At 43.9% G+C, this 24,766-nt stretch overlaps 1 protein-coding gene across 8 annotated transcripts in view; it reads left to right on the forward strand.

The window, feature by feature from the left end:
- Window positions 1-24,766, forward strand: part of UNK (unk zinc finger) — a 68,225-nt gene that overhangs the window by 30,396 nt on the left and 13,063 nt on the right. For 6 of the 8 annotated variants that reach the window (XM_073312099.2, XM_073312098.2, XM_073312095.2 and 3 more), the window contains 12 exons: window positions 1,261-1,470; window positions 3,099-3,275; window positions 3,727-3,857; window positions 3,987-4,122; window positions 5,833-5,950; window positions 7,094-7,178; window positions 9,585-9,724; window positions 11,942-11,989; window positions 12,754-12,954; window positions 22,190-22,258; window positions 22,845-23,019; window positions 24,279-24,380. In XM_073312099.2, the coding sequence (XP_073168200.1) occupies window positions 1,261-1,470; window positions 3,099-3,275; window positions 3,727-3,857; window positions 3,987-4,122; window positions 5,833-5,950; window positions 7,094-7,178; window positions 9,585-9,724; window positions 11,942-11,989; window positions 12,754-12,954; window positions 22,190-22,258; window positions 22,845-23,019; window positions 24,279-24,380 (1,592 nt within the window). Of the gene's footprint in view, window positions 1-1,260; window positions 1,471-3,098; window positions 3,276-3,726; window positions 3,858-3,986; window positions 4,123-5,832; window positions 5,951-7,093; window positions 7,179-9,584; window positions 9,725-11,941; window positions 11,990-12,753; window positions 12,955-22,189; window positions 22,259-22,844; window positions 23,020-24,278; window positions 24,381-24,766 lie in introns of those variants that run through there. The other 2 variants (XM_073312096.2, XM_073312101.2) reach the window with 2 other exon arrangements.

Raw genomic sequence — 24,766 nt, forward strand, 5'->3', positions numbered from 1 at the left:
AGGGATGTCTATCCGAATATCCTGTCTCTGCCAGTGGCCAGCACCACATGCTTGACAGGAAGGTGTAAGAACCCCACATTAGGTCTCATTCAGGTATGTAAACCATTTTTAATCCTCTGCTGGCTGTTTTTGAGATTCAGTTGTTGCTGTATCTCCAACAGTGGCTCAAGACCTCTTTAGTTCTGAAGATAGAGAAGACATACAAATTTTAAAGGGACACTGTTAGGTTGTTTTGGCCTTAAAAATATGTAGGTCTTAAAAGGAAGAAAAATCCAACAAAATAGCCCTAAAAGCTCCTGTAAAATTAATGTTTATACTGTTTAAAAAATAATTTAAATATCATCTGGGTCTTTTACAGTCCAAATACTGCAACATTTTCTTAGCTAGGGCTTGATCCTGCTGTGTGTGGAGCAGTCATGTGTGATGCTGAGCGCCTTCAACTCCGTTAGACTTCAAAGTGAGTTGAGGTTGCTCTGTAGGGTTACCAGTTTTGGTTGGATGTATTCCTGGAGGTTTCATCACATGACATAATCTTTAATTAAAGATGAATCCTTAATTCCTGGAGACTCCCAGACAATCCTGGAGGGGTGGCAACCTTAGTGCTCAGCAGCTGCTAGGATTGATTCCTTAGTGCAAAAAACCCGGATAGTGAAACTGACTAGTTTTATTTTCACTGTCCAAGCTTTAGGAAAAAGCAAAAAGTAACCAGTCAGGACAAATGGAGAAAAATATATCTGTTTTTAAAAACTCTTTCAGTTGTAATAATCTGAGGCATTAAACCTGTCTTTACGGTGTGTTTATTTAACATGATTTTTAACCTGACTGTATCTCTTTAAGGGAAGAAAATCTCTTCCCACTCACACCTTTCAGAGTTAGGAGTGGAATTAGATAGAGCTGTATCTAAAAATACTGCTTGCTTACTAAATATTTAACTAGTTCACTAAGCATTCAGACAGCCCTCTTTTAAATGATACTTAAAATATAATAGGAAATTCTTTGTTGATTGCGGCTGCTTTTAGTGCTGATGTTTGAATTCCAAGTTTGAGTTGAGCGGCCTGGAAACTAATGTCTCCCTGCTACAGAAAACCAGCAGCTTCCAATCTTTTATTGCGAATTAAAACGGGGGAGGGTGTGGGAAAGACAGCCTGCATCTCTATGATGGATGCTGTGTAGTTTGGCATGGCCTCGGCTGAGTGAGTTGACGTGGACTCTGATGAATCTCCTTGTTCTAACCTCCTTCTCCTTGATTTCTGCCTGCAGTTACCTGAAGGAGTTCCGCACTGAGCAGTGCCCCCTTTTCGTGCAGCACAAATGCACGCAGCACCGGCCCTATACTTGCTTCCACTGGCACTTTGTCAACCAGCGTCGTCGCAGATCTATCCGCCGTCGGGATGGCACCTTTAACTACAGCCCTGACATTTACTGTACCAAATATGATGAAACCACAGGAATCTGCCCAGAAGGAGATGAGTAAGTAAAGTCTGCTCATTCCTACTTTCTGCCAGTCAGCTCTTGGGATCAGTCCAGGTGTTGATTCCAACCAGTAGTTTATAGAAACAAGACGCTTCAGCAAAGCAGCTTTTTAAGCTTAAGATCATTCAGAGTAACATAAGAATAGATATAAAAGCTGCAGTAGCAACCTCTGTATTTCAATCCTAAAGCTACTACTTCTAGGATTGAGAGAGAAGTTCACTCTCCATTACGTGTTCAGTCTTTGCATCTTCAGCAGAGTTTTGATAAGAACTGGACTGAATGGCCACCATGCAAACATCAAATTAGCTCATGGGAACTATCAGCTTGAGCTGGAATTGAACTGATGGCCCACTGGTGAAAAGCTCTGTGTCCTCTTACCTGTGCCCTGAACCATCCAGCCTCAACTTTTAAAATTATATAATTTAATTACCCTTTACGGATGCCTAGTGACCAGTAATACTTCACTAAAGCCATGGGAGGTACACAAGATGGAGAAATACTGTAGAATGCCATGTTTTTTCTCATCAGTTGTTTGGTAGTTTCTATTGGAATAGAGAAATACTTTAGAAGATTATTGCTGCCGTGTGCTAAGGCAGGCCTCAGCCATGCAGGAGTGAACGTGGAGAATATAGAATCAGAGACAAGATTATCTGTAGAGGAATAACAGCATATCTTGACTGTGGTCAAAATATAGACTGATGCAATTTCAGTTACGTTTCATGGTGCCAATATAAACAAAAAGGGTTAGACATATCTGGAAAGTGGCAAATTCTGCTAATTGAATAAAAGATAAGGTAGGTGGAAGAGAATGAAACAATCCACCAGACCTGTGGTGTCAGTTTCTATTCAGATTATCTCTCATTAGTGGGGTGATGGCTGGGCAGGTAATAGGATATGGAGTCTTTGACTTCCAGATCACTGGTTCATATTTGGCCCAGGTTAGTAGTGAATGAAACCATCTTACTGCTGTTGGTCCGTATCTTTGGGTAGGTCCCACAAGTACATCAACTTCACTTATTTTTCTGGTTCTTTTACATTTCTTACTGACAGGTTAGTGGATTTTTTCCCCACTTTGGGTATGACTAAGATGCAGTAGGAAGAAAAAAATAAAGTGTTAGCTAAAATGATAGTGTTCTGTATTTCCTCCCTTGCCCCATGCTCTCCAGTGAGGGGTGTGTCTAGCTCTTGATGGACTGGCCCAGCCCACGGGCCCTGTAGTAGTATATTGGCAGGAAACAGTAACAGCTAGGAACCTGAATGAAAGGAGAGCTGCAGATGAAATGTGTGTGCCATGTGATGTCCCTCATTCATCGCTAATATACCAGTAAAGCCTTGAGAGTGTTCTTGCTCTTTTCTGGATCCCTGACGCTCATTGGTCTATAGAATAATGAGCCTCTGAAGGCTTAAGGATCCAGTTGTTTGTCTGTGAGAGAAGCTGTTTTCTAGTATGCAGTGGCAGATTTAGGATTTAAAGAATGCTGCAAGGCATGACAAAAGAGAGGGGCAGGGTTAGTAAAATTGACAACAACAGCAGTCTTCACCATCAGCATGTCCTTTCATACTGGTGAGTCCCCCCTGGCAACAAGAGTGTGACCAGAATTTGGCTCTCCTCCCCTATGCCTCAGGTGCCCATTCTTGCATAGAACTACTGGTGACACGGAGAGGAGATATCATCTGCGCTACTACAAAACTGGAATCTGCATCCATGAGACTGACTCCAAAGGAAATTGCACAAAGAACGGCCTCCACTGCGCCTTTGCTCATGGGCCTCATGACCTACGCTCTCCTGTTTACGACATCAGGTAGCAGAGGATGGAGTTTCACATTGGGGCTGTGCATGGAGGGGTGATCACTGGACCTGAATGGAAGGTCAGCTGATCAAAGAATATACACAAATGTAACAAAATACTGCTAAGTATCAGAGTGACGGCAATATTTCCCTCCCTAGCAAGGGAAAACACAAAAACCTCTTCAAAGAGGTTCCCCAAAAAGGGGGAAGCACGAGGCTAGTCGCACCCTGCTTGAGAACCCTGAAGGGGGTTCAAACTTATGAGGCTGAAATTCCCAGGGAATGAACTGCCAGTGTTTAATCACTCGTTTCTATGTATGTTATGGCAAAAGCCAGTAGACATCATGAACATACAACTACTTTGAAGTGCTGTAGCAATTGCTGTCTGACAAAATTGTAGACACGTGTATCGGTCTCTCCATCTGCTCTGTCTGCCTATTGTTCATTTAACTCTATTCCCGAAGGGAGCTTCAGGCTATGGAGGCTTTGCAGAACGGTCAGACCACATCAGAGGGTGGCATAGAGGGTCAATCTGCAGTCGCTGCTAGCCATGCTATGATAGAGAAAATACTCAGTGAGGAGCCAAGGTGGCAAGGTGAGTCCCTTAGGGTCTTGCAAGGGGGGCAGTCCAGTGTGCTTGTAGTGCCCGCTCCCATCAAGGGCTTTCTCATAGTAAGCAAAGCACCTGCCATCTCCAAGTAACCTGTGGGACCTTCCTTCACAGACACAACGTATGTGTTGGGAAACTACAAGACAGAGCAATGCAAGAAACCCCCCCGTCTCTGTCGCCAGGGTTACGCCTGTCCCTACTACCACAACAGCAAAGATAGAAGAAGGAGTCCAAGAAAACACAAATACAGGTACCCTCATCCTGGGCCTTTCGTTTTCCAGCTTAGGAGTTCAGGGTTGGCGGAGGTCCCCAACCAAGGACTTTGGATTTGCTTCATTTTATACTGTTAACCCTTCCTTAAACCCTGTTCTGACAGTTCTGCTGTGCTGAAGGGCTGGGTTAACATGCTAGTCCCCAGGCCTGGGGATTTGCCTTATAACTAGGATCAATAATGAATGCCTATAATAAACAAATAACTGTGTTCACCAAATCATGTTACAGCTCTGATCTACTCATTGTGGACAGAACCTGCATCTGGCTTCTCAATGATAACCATAATGAATTAAACAAAAAACTCATTTCAAAAAAGTGATGCAGGGTGAAAAAAAACTAAAAGGGCAATTTAGTCCCATTTGTAAACAAAACCACACGCTGCATGTAGGTCATGTTTTTATGGGCTTAACTGAGAGCTGGTAAATGTTTCAGAATTATCAGGCCATCTCATGTGTCTGATGATTGAGATTGAAAGGGGTTTGGGGAGATCACCAGTGCTGCCTGCTTTGCACTCCTCATTTGATTGTTAAAGAGTCCTGCAACTTAGGTTACAGGTGTTCACGTCGTTTTCCTGTCTCCTGACTCGTTATCATTGATGTGTCTTCATGAATACAGTTTGTCCAGCTTAGTGGCTCTGATTTCCAAGAGCACAAAAGAACTTTTATTATGGCCTTGGGGGCTTTTCTTCAGTCCCCCTTAAAAATATCAAAACTGGCTGAAAACCATGGCGGGCAAATCATGAACAGTCTCATTTTCCTCCCCACGTTTTTGTCACAGATTTTTCCAATCAATTATAAAACCCCATAAAATCAAAGGAGCGTTAACCCATCACCTCGAGGACAAACATACACGCCATGAGAGTCCTCGGGTGCCATCCAGGGACTCTTCCTCCTATCTCCAACAGGTGCCCCTTCCCATCTTTCTGTCCCATCTTTGTGCCTTATTAGCAAGTATTGGAAGAGTTGAGGGTCCCCTACCAGTGCATGGAGAGCATCAGTATTCCTCCCACTTCTGTGCTGCCAGCCATCCTCCCCCAACAACTGATGTGGCTGTCTGCTCAGTCCCTGCTGCTGCTGTGATGGGCCTCCCCTGCAGTTTACTGAGGGAATGGGTAAGACCATATAGAACAGGGGGAGTGGGGCACATCAAGAGTGCAGACTGGGGAAACAGAAAAAGTTCCCAGCAGAGAGAAAGGAAACAGGCCTGCCTTTTCGCTAGTGACCCCACACAGCCAGTCTTCTACAGGGCCACAATGTAACCCTGGAAACTGACTAGCCTACAGTGCTATATGTTCTGGGATTAGCCAATTAACTTATTAACATTATATGAAGACCCAGTTCTGAAACAGAAAACAGATCCAGCATCTTTGACACTATCATATCACCTACAAATACAGTTAAACTGTTTTGGTTCAAGTCAGCATTTAGTCTGAGATGGTGAAAAAAAAAATCTCTTTAACTGGGCAATCTTTACAAGCCATAGAAGCTGCAGAGGTAGCAGGGAGGAAGCTGCATAGACACCAAGAAGTGAGTGCAGGAGAAGAAGCTGGGAGAGCAGCATGTGTACAATGGAAGGGAGCAGTGGAGCCTGGCTCCCAGTTTGGGATGTTGGGGTGCCAGGAGGTAGGGCTGAGAATGACCAATACATGTTTGTGTTTGATGCATTCCACTACCCCTTCTTTATACAGATCTTCACCATGCCCCAGTGTGAAACATGGAGACGAGTGGGGAGACCCCAGTAAGTGTGAGAATGGGGACACATGCCAGTACTGCCACACTCGCACAGAGCAGCAGTTTCACCCAGAGGTATGGTAACCTGACCTTCCCATTTGACATCTTGCTATTTGAGAGGGAGAATTCCAGGGTTACAGGTGTTGATGGGCAGCAAGGGCCCAGCAAGCAGGCGGGGAATGGAGAGCTGCTTGCAACATGGTCCTTGGGTGCAGAAGCAGCGCATTTGAGGTGAGCTTGGACCACAGCTACTTGACAAGGGTCCCTTTTAGTAAAAAAAAAAGACAATTTGGGGGGAAGGTAAAGAAGGTAAAGTTAGGGGGGAGGGAGAGCTCAGTGGTTTGAGCATTGGCCTGCTAAACCCAGGATTGTGAGTTCAATCCTTGAGGGGGGCCATTTAGGGATCTGGGGCAAAAATTGGGGATTGGTCCTGCTTTGAGCAGGGGGTTGGACTAGATGACCTCCTGAGGTCCCTTCAAACCCTGATATTCTATGATCCTCAGGAGGGGGAAAGAGTGTGTGTGAGAGAGAAAGAGAGGGTAAGTCCACAGTGTATCTGTGTGTATTGTAGATGTGTTGAATGGGTTCACAGGTGAACTACTATGAAAGTGATTTGTAATTGATAGTTGTTGTCAGTAACAGGTCCCCATGAACCAATTCTGAAAACGGCTTAACTGTTGGTGCAGACTGGCCCAAAGCTTTTCCAGAAGAATTACAGAAAGCATGTCACAGTCACACTTCACGTTATGGTGTTGAAAGTGGTTTTGTCTGGCCTACACTAGCAATGTCATTTTCCCCATCAGAGGAAGGAAGGACCCATTTCTGATAATGATTGTCAGTTATTGATCATTTTCTTAGTAAACAGGGGATCAGTTTTCTAGCCTGTCATTTATCGGTTATTCCCCTAACACTATAATTTACTATTGTTCCACACCCAGAGCTCCAACTGAAGTCATTGGGGACTGATGGTAAATGTTAACCTTTAGGTGACCGTTGCTGTCATGGGACAATTGTTGACTTTACCAGAACTCCAGTGGCTTTTCTTTCTTTAAAGCAAAGTGTTGAAATGGATGCTCTGAGATCTTTGTTTGTGTCTGTGATGGTAGTCTATGTTTCTGTCTCACTACTGAATCTGTTTTAGGCATTTCTCTGCCTGAGTCGCTACGCTCAGTCTTTTCTTACTATGTCTGTGTGTTGTGTTTTGTTTTTTCTTCTCAGATCTACAAATCCACCAAGTGCAACGACATGCAGCAGTCTGGCAGCTGTCCTCGGGGACCCTTCTGTGCCTTTGCACATGTAGAACGTATGTTAGCTTCTTCTCTTATCTTTCAGTGATGCTTTAGCCATAAATAACTTTAGTTTGGTGCTCCAGGCCAGAGTAGATAGGACCACAAAGGGGAGAGCTTTCTTTGGTAGCTCATTTAAAGTCATGATGCCAATAGGAGGTGTGAGCACAGCTGAAGGCAATAGATATTTTGTAGGGCTACAACCATGGTTACTCATCGCCTTCACTTTTGAAGCATCTTTCCCACTCTTGTATCTCATTAGCTCAGCTCTCCATATCCTCAGAATTATAAGGACTATAGTATAGAGAGAACACTGCCTTTCTTCTTCATGTGGTTAAACTGGGACACAGTCAAGTTCAAAGCATATGAGTTCTTAAAAATCTTAGAATGTAATTTCTAACATGAGATTATTAACATTTAAAAATCAAATTTATTTTTACCATTTGTGTTTTTAATTTACATTTTATATCTTAACTGAGATTAGACAGTAAAAACAGATTTGTTTCTAGTCTAGTTTTGCCCCCTATAATTGGTAGCCAGGATCACCTGAGTTCTAATCCCAACTCCAAACACTGACTCCCTCTGCAGTTTTGGACAAGTCATAGACTTTAAAGTCAAAAGGGACCATCATGATCATCTAGAGCAGGGGTTCCCAAACTTGGTTTACGGCTTGTTCAGGGTAAGCCTCTGGTGGGCCACGAGACACTTTATTTACCTGAGTGTCCACAGGTACGGCAGCTCGCAGCTCCCAATGGCCGCGGTTCGCTGTTCCCAGCCAGGCCACCGCTTCCCGCAGCTCCCATTGGCTGGGAACGGCAAACTGGGGCCATTGGGAGCTGCGAGTGGCCATATCTGCGGATGCTCAGGTAAACAAAGTGTCTTGTGGCCCTCCAGGGGCTTACCCTGAACAAGCCGCAAACCAAGTTTGGGAACCCCTGATCTAGAGTGACCTCCTGCACACTTCAACTTTCTCTGCATGTTTCTCTACGTATAAAATAATAACAGTATTTTAGTTTGAGGATTAATTAATGGTTCGTAATATGCTTTGAAGATTAAAAGTGCTATATAAATACTAAGGAACGTTATTAGGCAGATTCTCTTGCTAATTCTCTTATACAGTATTAAATGATGCTCCAACATTTGAATCACAAATGCTTCACAAGAGTGTTTAAATCCAGATAGGAGCTGTTTTTATTAATATTTTTTAAAAACTGCACTAGTAAATTTTGTAAACTGTTTTCTAGAAAACCTCTATACTTCCAGACAATGCCCCTTTAAAAGAGAACAGAGAGTCTGTTGTTGGCTTGTTCTTCATATTTCTCTGGATGTAATAGAGTAGAGCTAAATGACTAGAATTGCTAGTTACAAATGTCTGTTTGAATTTGGAATTCCATACTGGAAGGTGCTTTCATACATAACAGATAGAAAACTTGAATTCCGTTCCCTTTCAGTTTCTTTGTCATAATTCTGGTTGATAAATTTGGTTATTACTGTCGATACTTGCATTTATAAATGACGGTTAGCTCTTTCACATCCCATTGTTCCTATTCGATTCTGCACTCAAATTGCAATGCGGAATTTTTGGTAGTCGGAGCAGAGTTGTTGTGAGCCACTAGAACTGGGCTCTAATCCTTGCTCTGAGACTGATTCACTGCATGACCTTGTGCAAATCTCTTTGTGCCCTGATTTGCCCATCTAAAAGTGAAAATAATAATTTCTGTCTTGATGGAAGTGTAATGAGGCTTAATTCATTACTATATGTGAAGTGCTTTGAGATCCACAGATGGAAGCCCCCATAAAAAGGAAAATAAGATCATGTCCAAGAATATCTAAATCTCTTGGAAATCATCCTGATGAATTTCATGAGTGATAGCCATTTGTTGCTGAGGGCTGTATAATGTTTTAAATCAGTGCAGCGAAACCCTGAACTGTTTTCCTGGGTATTTATGATGTTTAAAGGGAAGGGGGCAATTCCATAGCCTTGTACACACATTACCATTTTCTGTAATGGTGGGTGTTGAGGACTTACGGAAACGTATCTATCTCCCTTAGCTAATCTTAACAAATCAATCACCTGTGTGCATAGCATGACCCAAACCCCTAGTTAGTTCAGGACATCCTGAATGTGTAGCATGTAATTCACTTAGTAAAAATACTATTGGAGGAAGAGGTATTACTGAGCTAGAGGCCAGCAGCTTGCAGAATTGGAGAAAGAGTAATAATAGAGGATAAGAAATACCCATTTTGCCTGATAGGATTTCTTGTTGCTTCTATACTGATTCAAAATAAGCACCCCTGAAACATTCCCTGTGGAGAGCTAGCAGCAGGAGATGTATGTAGCTGCTGTTCTTCCCAAGCATCTTGTGATCCCTGGCCATTCATGTAGCTTTGAGTGATGTTGCACGCCCTTTTATTTCTCGCAGAGCCTCCACTCGAAGATTTACCGCCATCTTCAGCTGTATCCAGCCCAACGCAAACAGGCCCTGTGATGTATATGCCATCAGCTGCTGGTGATTCTGTTCCAGTGAGCCCTTCCAGTCCACATGCCCCGGACCTTAGTAATGTATGTGACCCTGCTGGGAAGCATTTGTCTACATGTTGTGAACCTGCATTTCCCTGACCTACTGTACCACTGTCTTCCAGAGGAGGAAAATTTCCCAAAGGATTTGAATATTGTTGGCTCTAGCTCAGTACTTCCCACAAAGAGCTTATTTGGGGTGGGACACAGGTGTTTGCCTTCCTCCTAGAAAACCACTCCATGCCTATAGCACTGCTCTGCTTTTCATTCTCTGAAAAGTTTCATTTTTAGCTCTGGGTTAAGATATTTTTCAGGAAAGTGGAGAGTGGATTGCAGCAGTGCATCCAGCCTAACTCCTTTCTGATTGGAGATAAGTGTAGGGCTTCTGTTTCCATGTACAAGCCATGAGCCAGTATAATCTAGAGTACGAAACTGCAGTTTAGTTTGCTTATCCATGAAATCTCAGAGAGGTTTAGCCTGTCCACAGTGTGTCTTGCATTATGGAATATCTGTGATTTACCAAGGGGTGTCCAAGCCCTGCTACATTTACTGGTTTATATAGTGCCCCAAAGTGTGCTAAGTACATTAGCTGTACATACAGGACGAAAAGTACCTGTCAAGAAAAGCTTACAATCAAAGTAGACAACATACAGACACGGGAGTGAATGGGGTGCAAGGCATCTTCTTTTCTTTCTGATTTTTTTCCCGTTTTTTTATCTTTGCCTATGTGCATTGAGCCACTTTGGAGCTTGCAGCGTTCCCAAACTGTTGATGAAGATTTTGAAGAGCTAGAATGGCATGGTCTTAAATCATGATTGCAAATTCTAAACTGGTTTAGATGAGTTGAACTAATTTATTTTCTCTTAGTAAATACCACTGTGGAATAAAGTACAGACATTCTTTTATTTTCTGTGAAAGTGCCATCTGAATGCTGGGCAAGCCACAAAGAAATGTCTGTCCATCTGATGATCACTGAGATCTATTCTCTTTCTGGAGCCCTTCAGTCTTCAAAACTGAACCCTACCTAATCCATGAACACATACCAAAAAAGGAAACACATGGTCTTTTTTTCATTTCCTCAGTCATCAGGGCAGCTGCATGTACAGTGGAGTCGCATCTTACGCAGGGGTTAGGTTCTAAAGTCAGTGCGTAAAGCAAAAATCGCGTATAGTCAAAATTACCCTTGAAAATCCCTTAAATCGCAAACTGGAGTGCCGTAGGGTGGCCAGGAGCATTGTCTCTGATCAGCAATACTTTAAAGTCCAGTCCTTTCTCTTTGAGGTACCGCTTGAGCTCCGGAATGAAACACTTGTGGAACCAATCCAGAAATAATGCTGCCCTTACCCAAGCCTTTTTATTTGATTGCCAGAACACAGGCAGGAGATCTTTGTTCTTGCCTTTTGGGGCACAGGGATTTGCAGCCCTGTAGAGCAAGCCCGGCTTTATTAAACGCCCAGCCGAATTGCCACAAAACAAGAGTCACACAGTCTTTAACTGCTTTGAAGCCAGGGGCTTGTCTTTCTGATTTCAAAGTGTAAGTGCGGTTGGGCATTTTTTCCCAGACGAGCCCAGTCTTGTCAGCATTAAAAACTTGTTCTGGAAGATAGCCCTTTTCTTCTATGATTTTCTTTAATTGTTCGGGGTAGGCTTTTGCTGCCTCTTCATTGGCAGATGGAGCTTCACCAGTAGTCTGCACATTTTTGAGGTTGAAGCAGGTCCTAAAACTGTTAAGCCAACCTTGGCTGGCTTTGAATTCCTTCTCATCAGAAGGCTGCCCCTCTTCAGCGGGAGGTTTCAACAGCGCTTAGAGACTGTCTACACTACCCGCTGGATCGGCGAGCAGCAATCGATCCAGCAGGGATCGATTTATCGTGTCTAGTCTAGATGCGATAAATCAACCCCCAAGCGCTCTCCCGTTGACTCCTGTACTCCACCGCCACGAGAGGTGCAGGCAGAGTCAACGGGGGAGCAGCAACAGTCAACTCGCCGTAGTGACGACACCGCAGTGAGTAGATCTAAGTACGTCAACTTCAGTTCCGTTATTCACGTAACTGAAGTGGCGTATCTTAGATCAATCCCCCACCCGAGCGTGTATAGTTGAATTTGCATAAGTTAAATGCGCGTATGATGTGACTCACCTGTAGTCTGCAAACAAATATAGCTTTGCTGATGATAATTTTACATGAGTAATTAATCAAAGGAAAATACTCAGTGAAGTAACCAACCTCACATGGCATGTTCTGTTTTGTATTTGTACTGTAGGTGTGGAATAAACCAGGAACTCTGCCAACTAGCCCCACCTCCACCACGGTAAGTAGTGACTGCAGGGGAGGGAAAACAGCAGACAGCCTGTGTAAAAAATCAAAGGATTGTAGGACGCTCACAGCACTCCCTCTTTGGATCTCCAGCCCTCTCTATGCAGCATTTCAAACTTTGGGAGCAACAAGCATGTGCAAACATAGTTCTAAGTTGCAAAAGTAATCCTGTTTAAATGCATGATGCATAGTTGTAGCCTAAAGGAGAGAACCTGTTGCAGAGCCCTGTTTTAACACTGGTTGTCGATACTTTGGCCTTGTCTACGCTAGGATTTTCAGGCCAGCAGGTGCAGCTCCACTAGTAGATGCTGTAGCATATATGCTGCTACTGTCTAACAGGGTTAAAACACTGTTCATCCTCAGACTGCAGGCAGGATCCTAACCTGAATCACCCTGTAGCTTAAGGAAAATGAGAAGAGCTTTGATCAGGCCTGTGAACTCCAGGAGTTGCATGTGAGGCTGCAGAGGGGTTGAAGTGTCTCTAGAGCCTCAGGGTACAAATCACTGTGCTAAATCTACCTCTCTGTTGCTGAGAAATTACAACAAAGAGACATTATATTTGTGAGATTTGCACACAAACAGTATTTTGTGCTCTCCCTACTGGCTGTCTAAATCTGTCTGTTTGTGCTGACCATCAATGAAGCTAATGCACAAACAAGGAAGTAAGAGAATCAGTGTCCTTAGGAATCATTTGACTCAGTGCTGCTGACTGTTTGAACTCTCCTTTTTTATGACCCTTATGTTTTCTTCTCCCATTAGATGCTTTGTAGGAACAGCAGCCTTGGAAGTCCATCTAATATATGTGGGTCCCCTCCTGGTGCCATTGGGAAACAACACAGCTTGGAGAGCATTGGTTTTCCCACAGACTCAGTAACAGCAGCCAGCAGCTACAAGAAAGCACCAGGCTTTGAGCGGGAGGATCAGGTGGGGGCTGAGTATCTGAAGAGCTTCAAATGCCAGGTAAGAAGGGAGTGTTGGGTGGTGGAGAGCAATTGCCTGACTTAGTTTGGATTGAGTCCTCCATCTGTGGAACAAAAGTAACACACTGTTGCCACAGTGTTTGATTCCCAAATCTACTCTTCAACTCCCAACCTCTGTCAATCCATTCAATCTCACATCAACTCCTTGGTGTCCTGCTGCCACTGCAAACTCAGTCTGTCAAAAATTTAGCTTCTCTTCTTCACTTCAAGTCCTTCTCCACTTCTGTCCTTTTCTATTACCATTGGATAGCAACTTGATGTCATTTATATCGCCTCCTTCCATATCCAGGTTCTCTTCGGATGTAGACTATCCCAGAATTAATCTTTTCCTCTCTTGCTCTCCACTGCTAAAATCCTTGTTCACATCTTGGTCACCTTGATCACTGCACCTTGATCTCTGCTATTGTCACCTTTCACTTCTCCAGTCTGTCTAAAACACCACTGCTAGTCCTCTTCCTCTCCCACTGCTCCAACCATATCACCTTTCTGGAATCTCTTCCCTGGCTTGCACATTAAATTGAGGCTCCTTGGTCTTCAAGTAGTGTCAATAGGAGTGCTACACATCAGAATGTGCATGAGCCTGTACACTCTTGATTGGAGAATTTTGTGAGCAGCATTCATGAGTCTGCACTTGCTGTCTAGATATCCATGTGCTCTGGGTCAAGAATATGAGGCAGGGTGGACCCGCTGTCATTACACTTCTTGCTGAACTGTGACTCGAGATGGAGCATCGCATTTTCCATTAGCTAGAGACACAGCTTGCTAAGCTTCACTTAATTTTTTGGTATTTTATTTTTATAATTACTCATGTAAAATTATCGTCAGGATGGTGATGGCCCACCAGGAAAAGGTGGCAGCGGCAGCCATGGTGGTGAAGTTCGCGCCAGGAGCCTCTGTTGGTTCTTTCCATCTGTTCTTCTTTTTGTTCTTTGATACTTTCCCCACAAACTCTTTGTCTTTTAAGGACCCAAAAAGGGAGTAATGGGTGGAATGGCCTACTCCTCGTTATTTTGTCCGCCAATTCAGCTTAATTTCAGACGTACCAGTTTTGGCTTGTTATCTTCCGTCTCTACCTCTCCTGTTTTTACAAGCACAATTTCAACACAGTCATTGAATCATCTCAATCCGGCCTTTTTATTTAGATTAATTCAGTTATTCCGTCTCCCTTTCATACCTTTTCCCATCAACATTTGTTATTAAATGTTATTTTAACATCTTACGAATTTTTATGTATTTTTTACAGTTGAGCTCCCAATTTGAGTAAATTTGTAGGCCCATTTGTCACAAGACTACTTACCCTCTGACTCCACCATCTTCAGCAGTGACTTGTCCTCTAGTACTGACACAGTCACCAGTCTCCCACAAATGTTTTGAGGGTACCGAGAGTAATTTCCCACTGGTACTGACACATCCTCTGGTACCATCTCATCAGCCAATCAAGTATCAGCCCCTGGTACCAATGCAGTTACAGGACCCTTTCCAGACCCCAGTACTAACTCAGTCACTGGTAGCAGCACCACTTGCTCCTCTGATGGTCACTGAGAATGACACCTCATCCTATTCTGACGTGTCTATACAAGGTTCCTCCACCTTCCCATGCCACATCTCTCCCTTGGGGTACACTCTAAGGAAGAAACTCTTGGCAGGAGATACAGCTGGCAGCCCTGGCAAAGAAAGCTATGGAGCCCTGCCCCTTTCCCTTACATCCCACCACAGTGGGCTTATTGGAACCCAGGGGCCCCTTTTGGCAACCAGTTCTACATGGTCATATCTCATAAAAGGACACACCAGGAGCAATAACCGTCTCCCTTGGATCCCGCTCTACAGGAGGCTCTTGCAGAGGAGCAAGAACCAGCTGAGGAAGAAGAAACACCATCTTCCCACAAATCCTCCTCCTCACCACGTGAGGCTGTCATGCCTCCCCCACCATCTTATGCCAATGGTTTAAAGGCATTTCAAGACCTTATGGAATGAATATCAAGAGGAGATACAGGAGCACCAACGGTCCCTGTTGGACATCCTTCAGGTACATCTCCTCAGGGCAAAATCACCTTCCCCATCAACAATGCTTTGCTGGCCCCAGGCTGTACAATGTGGCTACCATATTGCCTACATGTAAATGGGCTGACAAAAAATACTATCTCCCATCCAGAGGCTCAGGGTATTTTTTTTCCCCAACGTACAACCAATTCTCTGGTTGTCATGGCTGTTAACAAACGAAACAGGCAACATCAGTCCTGCTCAAAGCCATCTGACAAGGAGTTGAAATGGCTGAACCTTCTGGACCATAAAAGCTACTCCTCAGCCTCTTTGCAGCTCAGAGTAACCAGTAACCGAGCCCTGTGACAAAATATGATTTTAGAAACCACTCAGTTTTTATCTTTTATTGAACACCTGCTTCAGGATCAGAGGGAACAATTTCAAGCCCTCATAACAGGCCAGACAGTTGCTAAGGTGTCTCTCCAGGCCTTGCTCGATGCCACCAATAAAGCTGCATGTTCCATGGCTACAGTAGTAGTCTTGCACTGAACTTCTTGGCTGAATTCCTCCAGCTTCCCCCAGGAGAAACAAAAGACTGTCAAGAGCCTTCCCATTGAGGGGCCCAAGTTGTTCAGCAATGCCATGGACAGGTTGCTCCATTCTCTTAAAGACCCCCTGGTGACACTGATCTCTGGGCATCTAAATGCCTGCAGCAGAAAGAAAATACAGTAGATCACAAATGGCTCATCACTCTGATCCCATCCACTACCAGCCCCCAAGACTGTCTGAAACACCTCCCCCTTCAGCCCCCCAGGAAGAAGTCCAGGTTCACTAAGAAAGGGCCATCCCCTACAGTGATGTCCCAGTCGGCAACATTCTCAGAACAACAATTTTGACCCTTTCCCTCCCTCCACTGCTATGGGGATTGTCTCTCCCATTTTCTACCTTTCTGGGAGCTCATCATTTCACACAGATGGATCCTGGAGGTGATTTCTACTGCCTGTTCCACCCAGTTCAGTTTCTTCCAGCCCCCCCAACTCCCCTGTCCCATCCATCTTCAGGGACCCTTCTCATGGTGGTCTCATGAGGCCTCCTAACATAAGATCAAACCTGTTCTACCAGACTTTATCTGGAAAGGGTTTTATTCCTGGAACTTCCTGGCCCTGAGGAAAAACAGGGGATGGAGACTAATTCTTGACCTCAGGACTTCAAACATCTTCATCTGCTCTCAGTGTTTCAGAATGGTAACCCTATGAGTGATAATTCGCTCCCTGGATCTAGGAGATTGGTTTGTTCCCTCTACCTTTAGAACATTTATGTTAATATAGCCATGCACCCCTCACACAGACTTATCCTATGTTTCCTAGTGCACAAGGACCATTACCAGTATTGCATCCTACCCTTTGGCCTCTCCACTGCCCCAGGAATCTTTACCAAAGTCCTCTCAGCCATCACAGCCCATCTTCACCAGATGGAAATAATGATCTTTCCTACATGGATGATTGGCTCCTGAAAGGTCTCTCATTTCTTGAGATACAGACAGCAATCTCTGTTCCATTCACTGGACCTCTGCCTCAGTGTGGAAAAGTCTGTCCTCGCACCCACTCAATGGACTTCATTGGGGCCACTCTGGACTCCTCCACTGCCAGAGTATACTTACCTAAGAACAAATTTGCCACAATGTCCAGCCTCATTTCAACAGTACAACAGAGCCTGCAAACCACAGCAAGGGATTGCCTGCAACTTCTGGCCCATATGAAAGCCTGTACATTTGTGACACCCTTAGCAAGACCACACTTTCAGTGTCTTCAAGCCTGGATGAGAACCATCTACAGCCCCAACAAGCAGTCTATCCAAGCGTGGGTCTGTACCTTGGTGGGTCCTCAATTCTCTAAATTTGGTGTAAGGATCCACAAAAGGTGTATGTGCGGTCAATCTACCTCTGTAGCCCTACTGAAAAACATACCTATCTCAGACATCTGCAGGGCAGCCACCTGGTCTTCAGTGCACATGTTTTCCCAGCATTACTCTCTCATGCCTGCTTCCAGAACCGATGCGGCTTTCGGTAATGCTTTCTACAAACTGAATCCACCTCTTCAGCACCCTCCTCTCTGACTGAGGTATTGCTCGGGAATTTCCTGCCATGAAGTACCCATAGGGACACTACTCAAAGAAGAAGGAGAGGTTACTTGCCTTGTACGGTAACTGGAGTTCTTCGAGAAGTGTATCCCTGTGGGTGCTCCAGTATCCGCCATCTTTCCCCTCTGCCTCAGAGTCCTTTCGCTGGGCATTCATGGCTGAGAAGGAACTGGAGTGATGGCGAGTCCGTCCCCTTTATATCCTCATACTGGAGCACAAGGATATCTAGGGTGCAGGCATGGACCTGCAGATACTGCCAACCAAAAATTCCCATCAAGAGTTTGCAGGTACGCACATATCTTGATGTGGAGCATCCACAAGGACAGGCATCTCAAAGAACATCAGTTACTGCATAGGGTAAATAACTTCTTCTCACTTGCCCCACATAATCTCATCCTGACCTACAACTCAACTGTCATTCCTCTTGCATAACTGCTCCCTTTGTCTCTTTCCATTCTCAGTTTAAAGCCTTCATCATACTGCTTCCTAAGCTTAGAACAATCTCCTGTTTCTTGTCTGCCATGTGCCACCTTTTCCACCTTCAGGTCCAATTTTTCCATCAGTTTACTTCCTTGGTGTTACCGTTAATTTCTCTGCATTTTCCCTTCCGAAACTGATGACTCATCTGTGTCCGGGACAGAGATAGTGGCTTCGTCTTTATTTTGTAAAGTGATGTTCTGTAAATTGCTGTTGCTGATGTTATTGCTTGCGCAATAAGTAGATTTTTGTTAGGGTTTGAAGAAGACATATTCGCAGACATCTTTTCATGAGGGCTGGTCTCTAGCAACCTGAGATATGGTTGTACATTACTGAAAGCAGGGGTGCCCAGAAAATCTGCCTTTAATCTGAACACATTTAGGCCCTGTCTACATTACATTGAAGAAATTAGCATTAAGCCTAAAAAGCACTGTCTACGTTGTACTTCTGTTACAATACAAACAATTGAAATCCCCAGCTTAAACAAGGTCTTGAAAAAATGACATGGTTTAGAAGTCATTAATGCCATTTGTGCCCACATGCTTTTTTTTACAGCTGAGTGAAAGAGCCATGTTTCCATCCTGCAACGAGGCTAGTCTTGACCACTCTTTGGTTTAGTTAAAATGATTTAGTTGTGGAATGGACAGCGTTTAAGACCTATTGATTTAAACCATTTTCAAAAACAGTTCTGGTGTTTGCTTAACATGGGCATGGCTTAAGAAACCGGGAATTGCAAATCTATGTAACGTATCTTTGGGATCAAAGTTCAGAGCTGGCTGTGACTCCACCACATCTCCCTGCTAAGTACAGCAGCTTGTAGCAGTTGTTTAAAAACAAAAGAAAAGCCCCATGCTCATTCTCCATTGCAAGTGCTGCAGAAAAGGAGTAACTGGGCAGCTCCAAGACTGAAGGCCAAGAGAACCCCAGTCTCCTGTCAACAGAGACCAGGCCCGAGGGAGACCCTGCTTTGGAGAAAACATGGGCAAAGAGCCCAACCTGAGGGAGGAAGGGGGAGAGAATATAAATATGACACTTAAAAGGGCCCTGTCTCGAGATGAGTGTGTGTGAGTGAGGCCCAGTCTGCACTACGAACACATTGTGTTCTTGCACTATGCTCTGACATAGTGTGGCGTTGCTTATGTGAACGCAGCCAAGTTATATAGTAACCATGCGACTGAACTGTGCTAAAGCCCTGTAAAGAAAAGTCTACAATATTCAAATGGAGGTGCCCAAAATTAGGCACCCAAATCCCTGTTTAGGCATCTAATAAATAAAAGTGGTCTGATTTTCAAGAGGTGCTGAGAGTCCACAGTTCACATTGACTTCAGTGGGTCCTGCAGGTTCTCAGCACTTTTGAAAATCAGGTCAGGAATTAGACACCCAACTTTAGGCACTCGTATTTGAACATTTTGGTCAGAGGCTTTTGCCTAGTTCTGTAACCTGAGTATGATGTAGACTTCATAGTGATAGTATTTAAATGAGCCATCTCATTCCTCTCTCTTGGAGGTGAATGGAGGGGAAGTTGTACCTTTGCTGTTATTGTTGTTTGGTTGACGATAGTTTTTGGCAAGGGTGAGCTAACAGAGCAGTAATAATATAATATAATAATAATAACACTTAACACCTACATAACTCTTCATCTTTAAAGTGATTTTAAGACATCAGCCTATGTTTAGCTAACAGCAAAGGATTGAGAATGTTCTTCTCAAAAAAACGAAAGATGGATTCTTACATTTTCCCCCCCAAATGAAAATGTACAGTTGGCAGAAAACTACGCAAAGACCCAAAATTGTAGGATCTGTCTTCTGCCATTTTCTGTTGTCATTGTGCTACCCTGAACGGATCTGGGCCGTCCATATTAAAGTTCACATTGGTGAACCAGGCTTTGTGTGATGCTCCATAACGGTTCAGTTGAATGCATGAGTAGTATGTCATCCAAAACACACGCCCAGTAAAACATGATGGTTGCTTAGCATGCATGCTAAAGCGACCACAATACAAGTAAAAGAATCTGAATGTAGCTGGATAAATGATACTTGGTTTTAAAAAAAGAAAGGCAGCAGATTTAGCCAAGAGACCTGAATATCTGGCCTGGCTTCCTAAGCAAGTAACACAAGTAACTTTTCATTACGGAGTTTTCATGCAGATTGTGACACAAGACTGGAAAAGCTGTGCCAATTAAACTCCTTTTAGTATTGATCCTCTTCCACCCCTTCACATGCAGTGAGGATGGAGTGTGATGTACAGCTCGGTCTCGGAGTCACAACTCTTGGGTTCTGTGCATGACTCTGCTACTGCGTTTCTTTGGGTCCTTTTGGCAAGTTGCTTAACCTCTTCATGCTCTAGTTTACCTAGGTGTAAGATGGGCATGATAATACTTACCACCCAGTGGGGTTGTGCAGCTTACTTTATTAGTGTTTGTAAAGGCCTTTAAGCATGCTGCATAGCAGATTTCTTCTGGGCTGTATGTAGCTTGTTCTGTGTTTCATCCATAATTTACACCACTCTTTCCTCCCCCACAATTCAACAGAGCAAAGTATAGATAGAATTTCAATCTCCACTTCTAATTTTTCTACCTGTTTTGGTTAGTTTTGTACTCTCTAATGTTATTCAGGAGTACAGGCATTTCTTTACTACTGTACCTGGGCATAAAGGAGAAAAATGTCAAGTTTTAACTGGTGTTGCACCAAATTCAGAGTTGCAGACATTGGGGCTGGCCCTGAAATGTATTAAAAACCTTCAGTGAGGCTTAGCTGCAACGTTGCCAGGTATGTTGGTAAGAATCCTCCCAGCAAGGATGGGAAAAACAATGGGCACTGATTCTGTTTGTATGTGTGCGTCTCTCTCTCTCTCCACTCTAACTGCTGAGTCCTGCTTATGTCACATTTTGCGTTCAGATGAGTGTCAGCAAGGAAGAGATGCACTGGGTAATCTAGCAGGCTTGTTATCAAACACACGCAGATACACTAACATAACACAGCATCAATTGCACACAAAGAAAGACAAGCCTGAGATCAGTTCAGTTGTGACTGCCACATACACACGGTGCGCTATTTAGGGAGAGCAGTACAGAAAGATCTTTGAGTCCATATCTCACCTGCCTGTTCACTAGACCGTGGCCCGCAGTGGGCAGATTAAAGAGAGAAAATGAATCAATTAGGTAAAACAAGAGAGGAATTCTATGCTCGACTGCTGGTCTTTCTCCTCTTTATTCATTCTGGTTACAGTGACCATCCTCAGCAGTCAATCATTCATCATTTTCTTAACAACTTTTTTTTGTCTAACTCTCCACCCCATCTTTCCCTCACCCCGAAAGGGTGATCGAAAAAGTTGAGGCAGATCATGGCAGGCAAGTTCTTCATTTTGTGTGATACTGTTGTGCATCATGCCTGAATCTCCCCTTCTTCCTACTCTCTTAGATCTGTTTACTCTCTGTACTCTCAATAAAATGAGGAGCAGCCCTTTTTATGTCTGGAATGTGTTTCTCTAAATCACAAGGATCCTGCCCAGTAAATGAAACAAGCAGAGCAGATCCTGGGCACCTTTTCACAGCCTCAGGGTGTGTAATTGATCCCATGTTTGCCTTCTATCACAGATGCAGCAGGATAACAGCAGCCAAACCTCCATAATAAACCATTATGCAATGACATGCTCATGAGGGAAGTTTCTTCCTGACCCCAGTTATTGTAGTTGGTGGTTGGCTAATAATGTCCTGAAGCAAGAGGCTTCAAATCACTTGTAATTTTTTTATCCAAGCTAGTGGAACTGTGGATATATTTTTTTCCATATAGATATCCACTCTGTTTTGGAATCCCACTAAGCTCTTGGCTCAGTGGCATCTATTATGGCATTGAGTTCCACAGGTTAAAAAAATGATTTCCTTGAGTCTATTTTTTGGTTGCTTTTTAATTTTGTTACATTTGCCTTTATTGTTTTTGTTAATGGGAAATGAAAGTAAGAGAGTCTGGCTGATCTCTACCCCATCTTTTTTACATCCCTTTGTAGTAGTAGTAGTAATAATCCCTAGCTCTTTTCATCAGTAGATCTCAAAGCGTTCCACAAAGGAGCTCAGTATCATTATCCCCATTTTGCAGATGGGGAAATTGATGTCACTTCTTTTCCCTTTCCTTTTTAAACTAAGCAATCCTGATTGGGACCTTGTCTGGAGAAGTAGAAGAATAAACAGTAAAGTATGTTGTCAAAAATAAATAATTCCAAAAGCAAATAAAAATGTAATGTGCTTCCTACCAATTCTCCCTCTTTTTATTGGAGAATGGCAGATACTATGGGCAATGGAAAGGAATCCACACTTGGTCTCATATTCTTAAGTTCTTAATGTTAATGAAAGGGAATTCAGTTAAATGCAAACATAATTGCAATAGATCCATAAATAAATGAGCAGAATGTCCGTGTATTGAGAGGGCGAGCGATTTGTGGGGGTTCTCCATTTGTTAAGCACCCAGCCCCACTTTTTGGATTCTAAAGCATCCAGGACAGCCTAATAGAAGGGGTGGGAGCTGTGCATGTTCCTCATGGCCTCTCCAAAAGCCACCAGTCAGCCATTTCCAATTTAGCTGTTAATCCCCCTGCTTATCTTTTGTTCCATTTATTTACTGCAGCAGGCGAAAATAAAATCCCATTCACTGGAATACAGGAGCCAGGAGCAGCCTCTATTACAGCCCAAACAGGTACAGTAATGCCAACAGAGCTCTGAGACCTTGCTTGGAGCTCACCCCACCTCAAATGAGAACGCTAGCCAGATCTGTGGAGCCAAATGAATCAGCAGGAAGCCAATGACAGGCCAGACAGAGTCAGGGCACTCTAGGTCAGAAATGACCTTTTGAGAAGGAGGGCCCTCCAGTGGTTTCTGGAGACTTGTGTGTGAAGGCCAAGGCCTGTGTGAGTTCAGGCTAGATTCACAGTTCTGGACTGTGGCAGAGAGAGGGTCCCTGTCAGTTTCCAGGAAATGTGTTTGCTGAGTGAATGACCTAGATCCCTGATTGTATACTACCTGTGGCTCATGTGAGTTCGTTTCAGTGAGGCCTGAAGGATCTTTGTAAGGCTAAAAAGAAACAAACTTGTAGAAATGAAACACAAACAGTTAATCTCTCCCTCTTTCCCCGCCCCCCCACTGGTGGCAGTAACCATCTGTCTGAATGGAAGCAGCAAAGAACATGTTCACCAATGAGCCTTGGCTGATGCCATATCGCTGCATGTTATTGAAGTGATTTTTTTGTAGATGTTTAATTTCTTACCTCCCCCTTCTTGTTTCAGGACATACTGGGGATTCTTCCAGTGGGGAGCCCTTTGACTTCCAGCATCTCCTCCAGTATCACCTCCAGTCTGGCAGCAACACCACCAAGTCCCGCTGGCACCAGCAGCATCCCAGGCATGAATGCCAATGCCCTTCCTTTCTACCCTACCAGCGACACAGTGGAGTCTGTTATAGGTAACACTGCTTGTTTATTTACACTGAGTGGAGCCCTCAGGAGGGGCTCTTCAGACATGAGAATTGGAATAACATGTTGCAGCCATGAGGTTGAAGGATGTTACAGTGCGCTCTAGTTTCTTATCCCACACTTCCCTGCGATTCTAGGGTTTCTATGACTATGGCTCGGCAGATCTTTTCTGCAGGTCATTATGGATGACATTCACCCCTGCACAGAGGATCAGCACAAGGGCTATGCACTCCTTAAGTGCGACTTGAACCTTCAAAATAGTGCTTAAGAGAGGTTTGATGGTGCATAGATCGTAAGCTGGCCCTCTGCGCAGGGGTGATTTTCACTCTATATGAATAACATCTGGCCCTGAGAGAGTGCGTGGGTTTGTCAGACTTTGGGTATACACTGTGTAGAGCAGAAAATCCCAGTGACAGTCTCCACAGCTACAACTTCTTTATTTTCCCTTTGAGGATTTTAACAGGAGGGGCTGGTCAGCTGAATGCTGATCTCTCCCCATCCAGAGCTCCAAGCGTAGGACAAAGTCCCTAGAAAAGTAGAGCAAGGGGCTCCCGTAGGGGAGTCACTGCTGTTCTGTCAGTCAGATTCTTTGTATCCTCTTTCATGAGCCAGCATTTCTCATGTAAATTAATTACAACAATAAAAGTAGTTAATACAAATAAACAGGCCCGGGTGGTATGTATGTATATAAATATATGTATATCTGTAGGTCTGTGATGAGGTATATTTTAATAATATGGTTAGATATAGCATTTGGCAGGCACTGTGTAAGCTTTCTTCACCTTATACTGTCTTTGAACCTCAGACCTGATTTGCAATCTGCCTGCTGCTGCTAGTCCATTTCTAGGCCTCTCCTCAGTAAATTGGCGATACAGCATTAGCCATAACCAGACAGAACATTGGCAGGTGTTGTTGCATAGTATGGCCAGAACCAGAATGTCACTATGGGGGAGATCTGTGAGGATTGCTATTATTTCAGATTTGTATGTCTGTTTTCATGTAACTGTTGGGTACGAGTTGATATAAAATCTTGGGGAATCGGGTCAGGCAACAGAAACCAATATGAAAAGCTGCCTGTTAGACTCACAACAAATCATTTAATAGCGACACTGCACAGGATCGAGAGTAGGGCTGAGTACACTGCCCAGTAGACAGCAATGGCTGTTGCAGTATGTAGGCTCTTTGGGCCACCCTATCTCTTGAAGTTTTTGGTCCTTTGTAACATAATTGGTACCTCTGTGTCCGGCAGAATCTGCCTTGGATGACCTGGACCTGAACGAATTCGGAGTGGCTGCCCTGGAGAAGACATTTGACAGCAGCACGGTGCCCCACACGAGTGGCATCATGATAGGTACATGAAAGCAACAGAGCTTTCTTTGATCATCGCCAAGCAGTGTTGCCAGATCAGCTAGGCTGAACCAGCCCCCACAAAGCTCTAAAATCAGCCTCAAAAAAGATTTATTGGTTGGAAGCAACAGTTGTAACTAACTCAGGCAACTAGTGAGAATCCTGAGAGCAAAAGTTCACTCTCCATGGCTAGCAGAGATGAGTTCTTGCCCGGGGCCTAGGAATGTTTCTGAGATGAGCATGTTTTGTTTGTCTTGGTCTGTAAACAGCGACCATCTAAAATGTGTCTGGGAGCTGTAAAAACAGCTGAAAATATAGCAACTCACATCTCCTGAGGAAAATCCCGGTAAAAGTCACAGAGAACCCAGTGACCTGGCAATACTGTTCTAC

This window comes from Lepidochelys kempii, chromosome 14, assembly GCF_965140285.1.
Source record: "Lepidochelys kempii isolate rLepKem1 chromosome 14, rLepKem1.hap1, whole genome shotgun sequence".
NCBI lineage: Eukaryota > Metazoa > Chordata > Testudines > Cheloniidae > Lepidochelys > Lepidochelys kempii.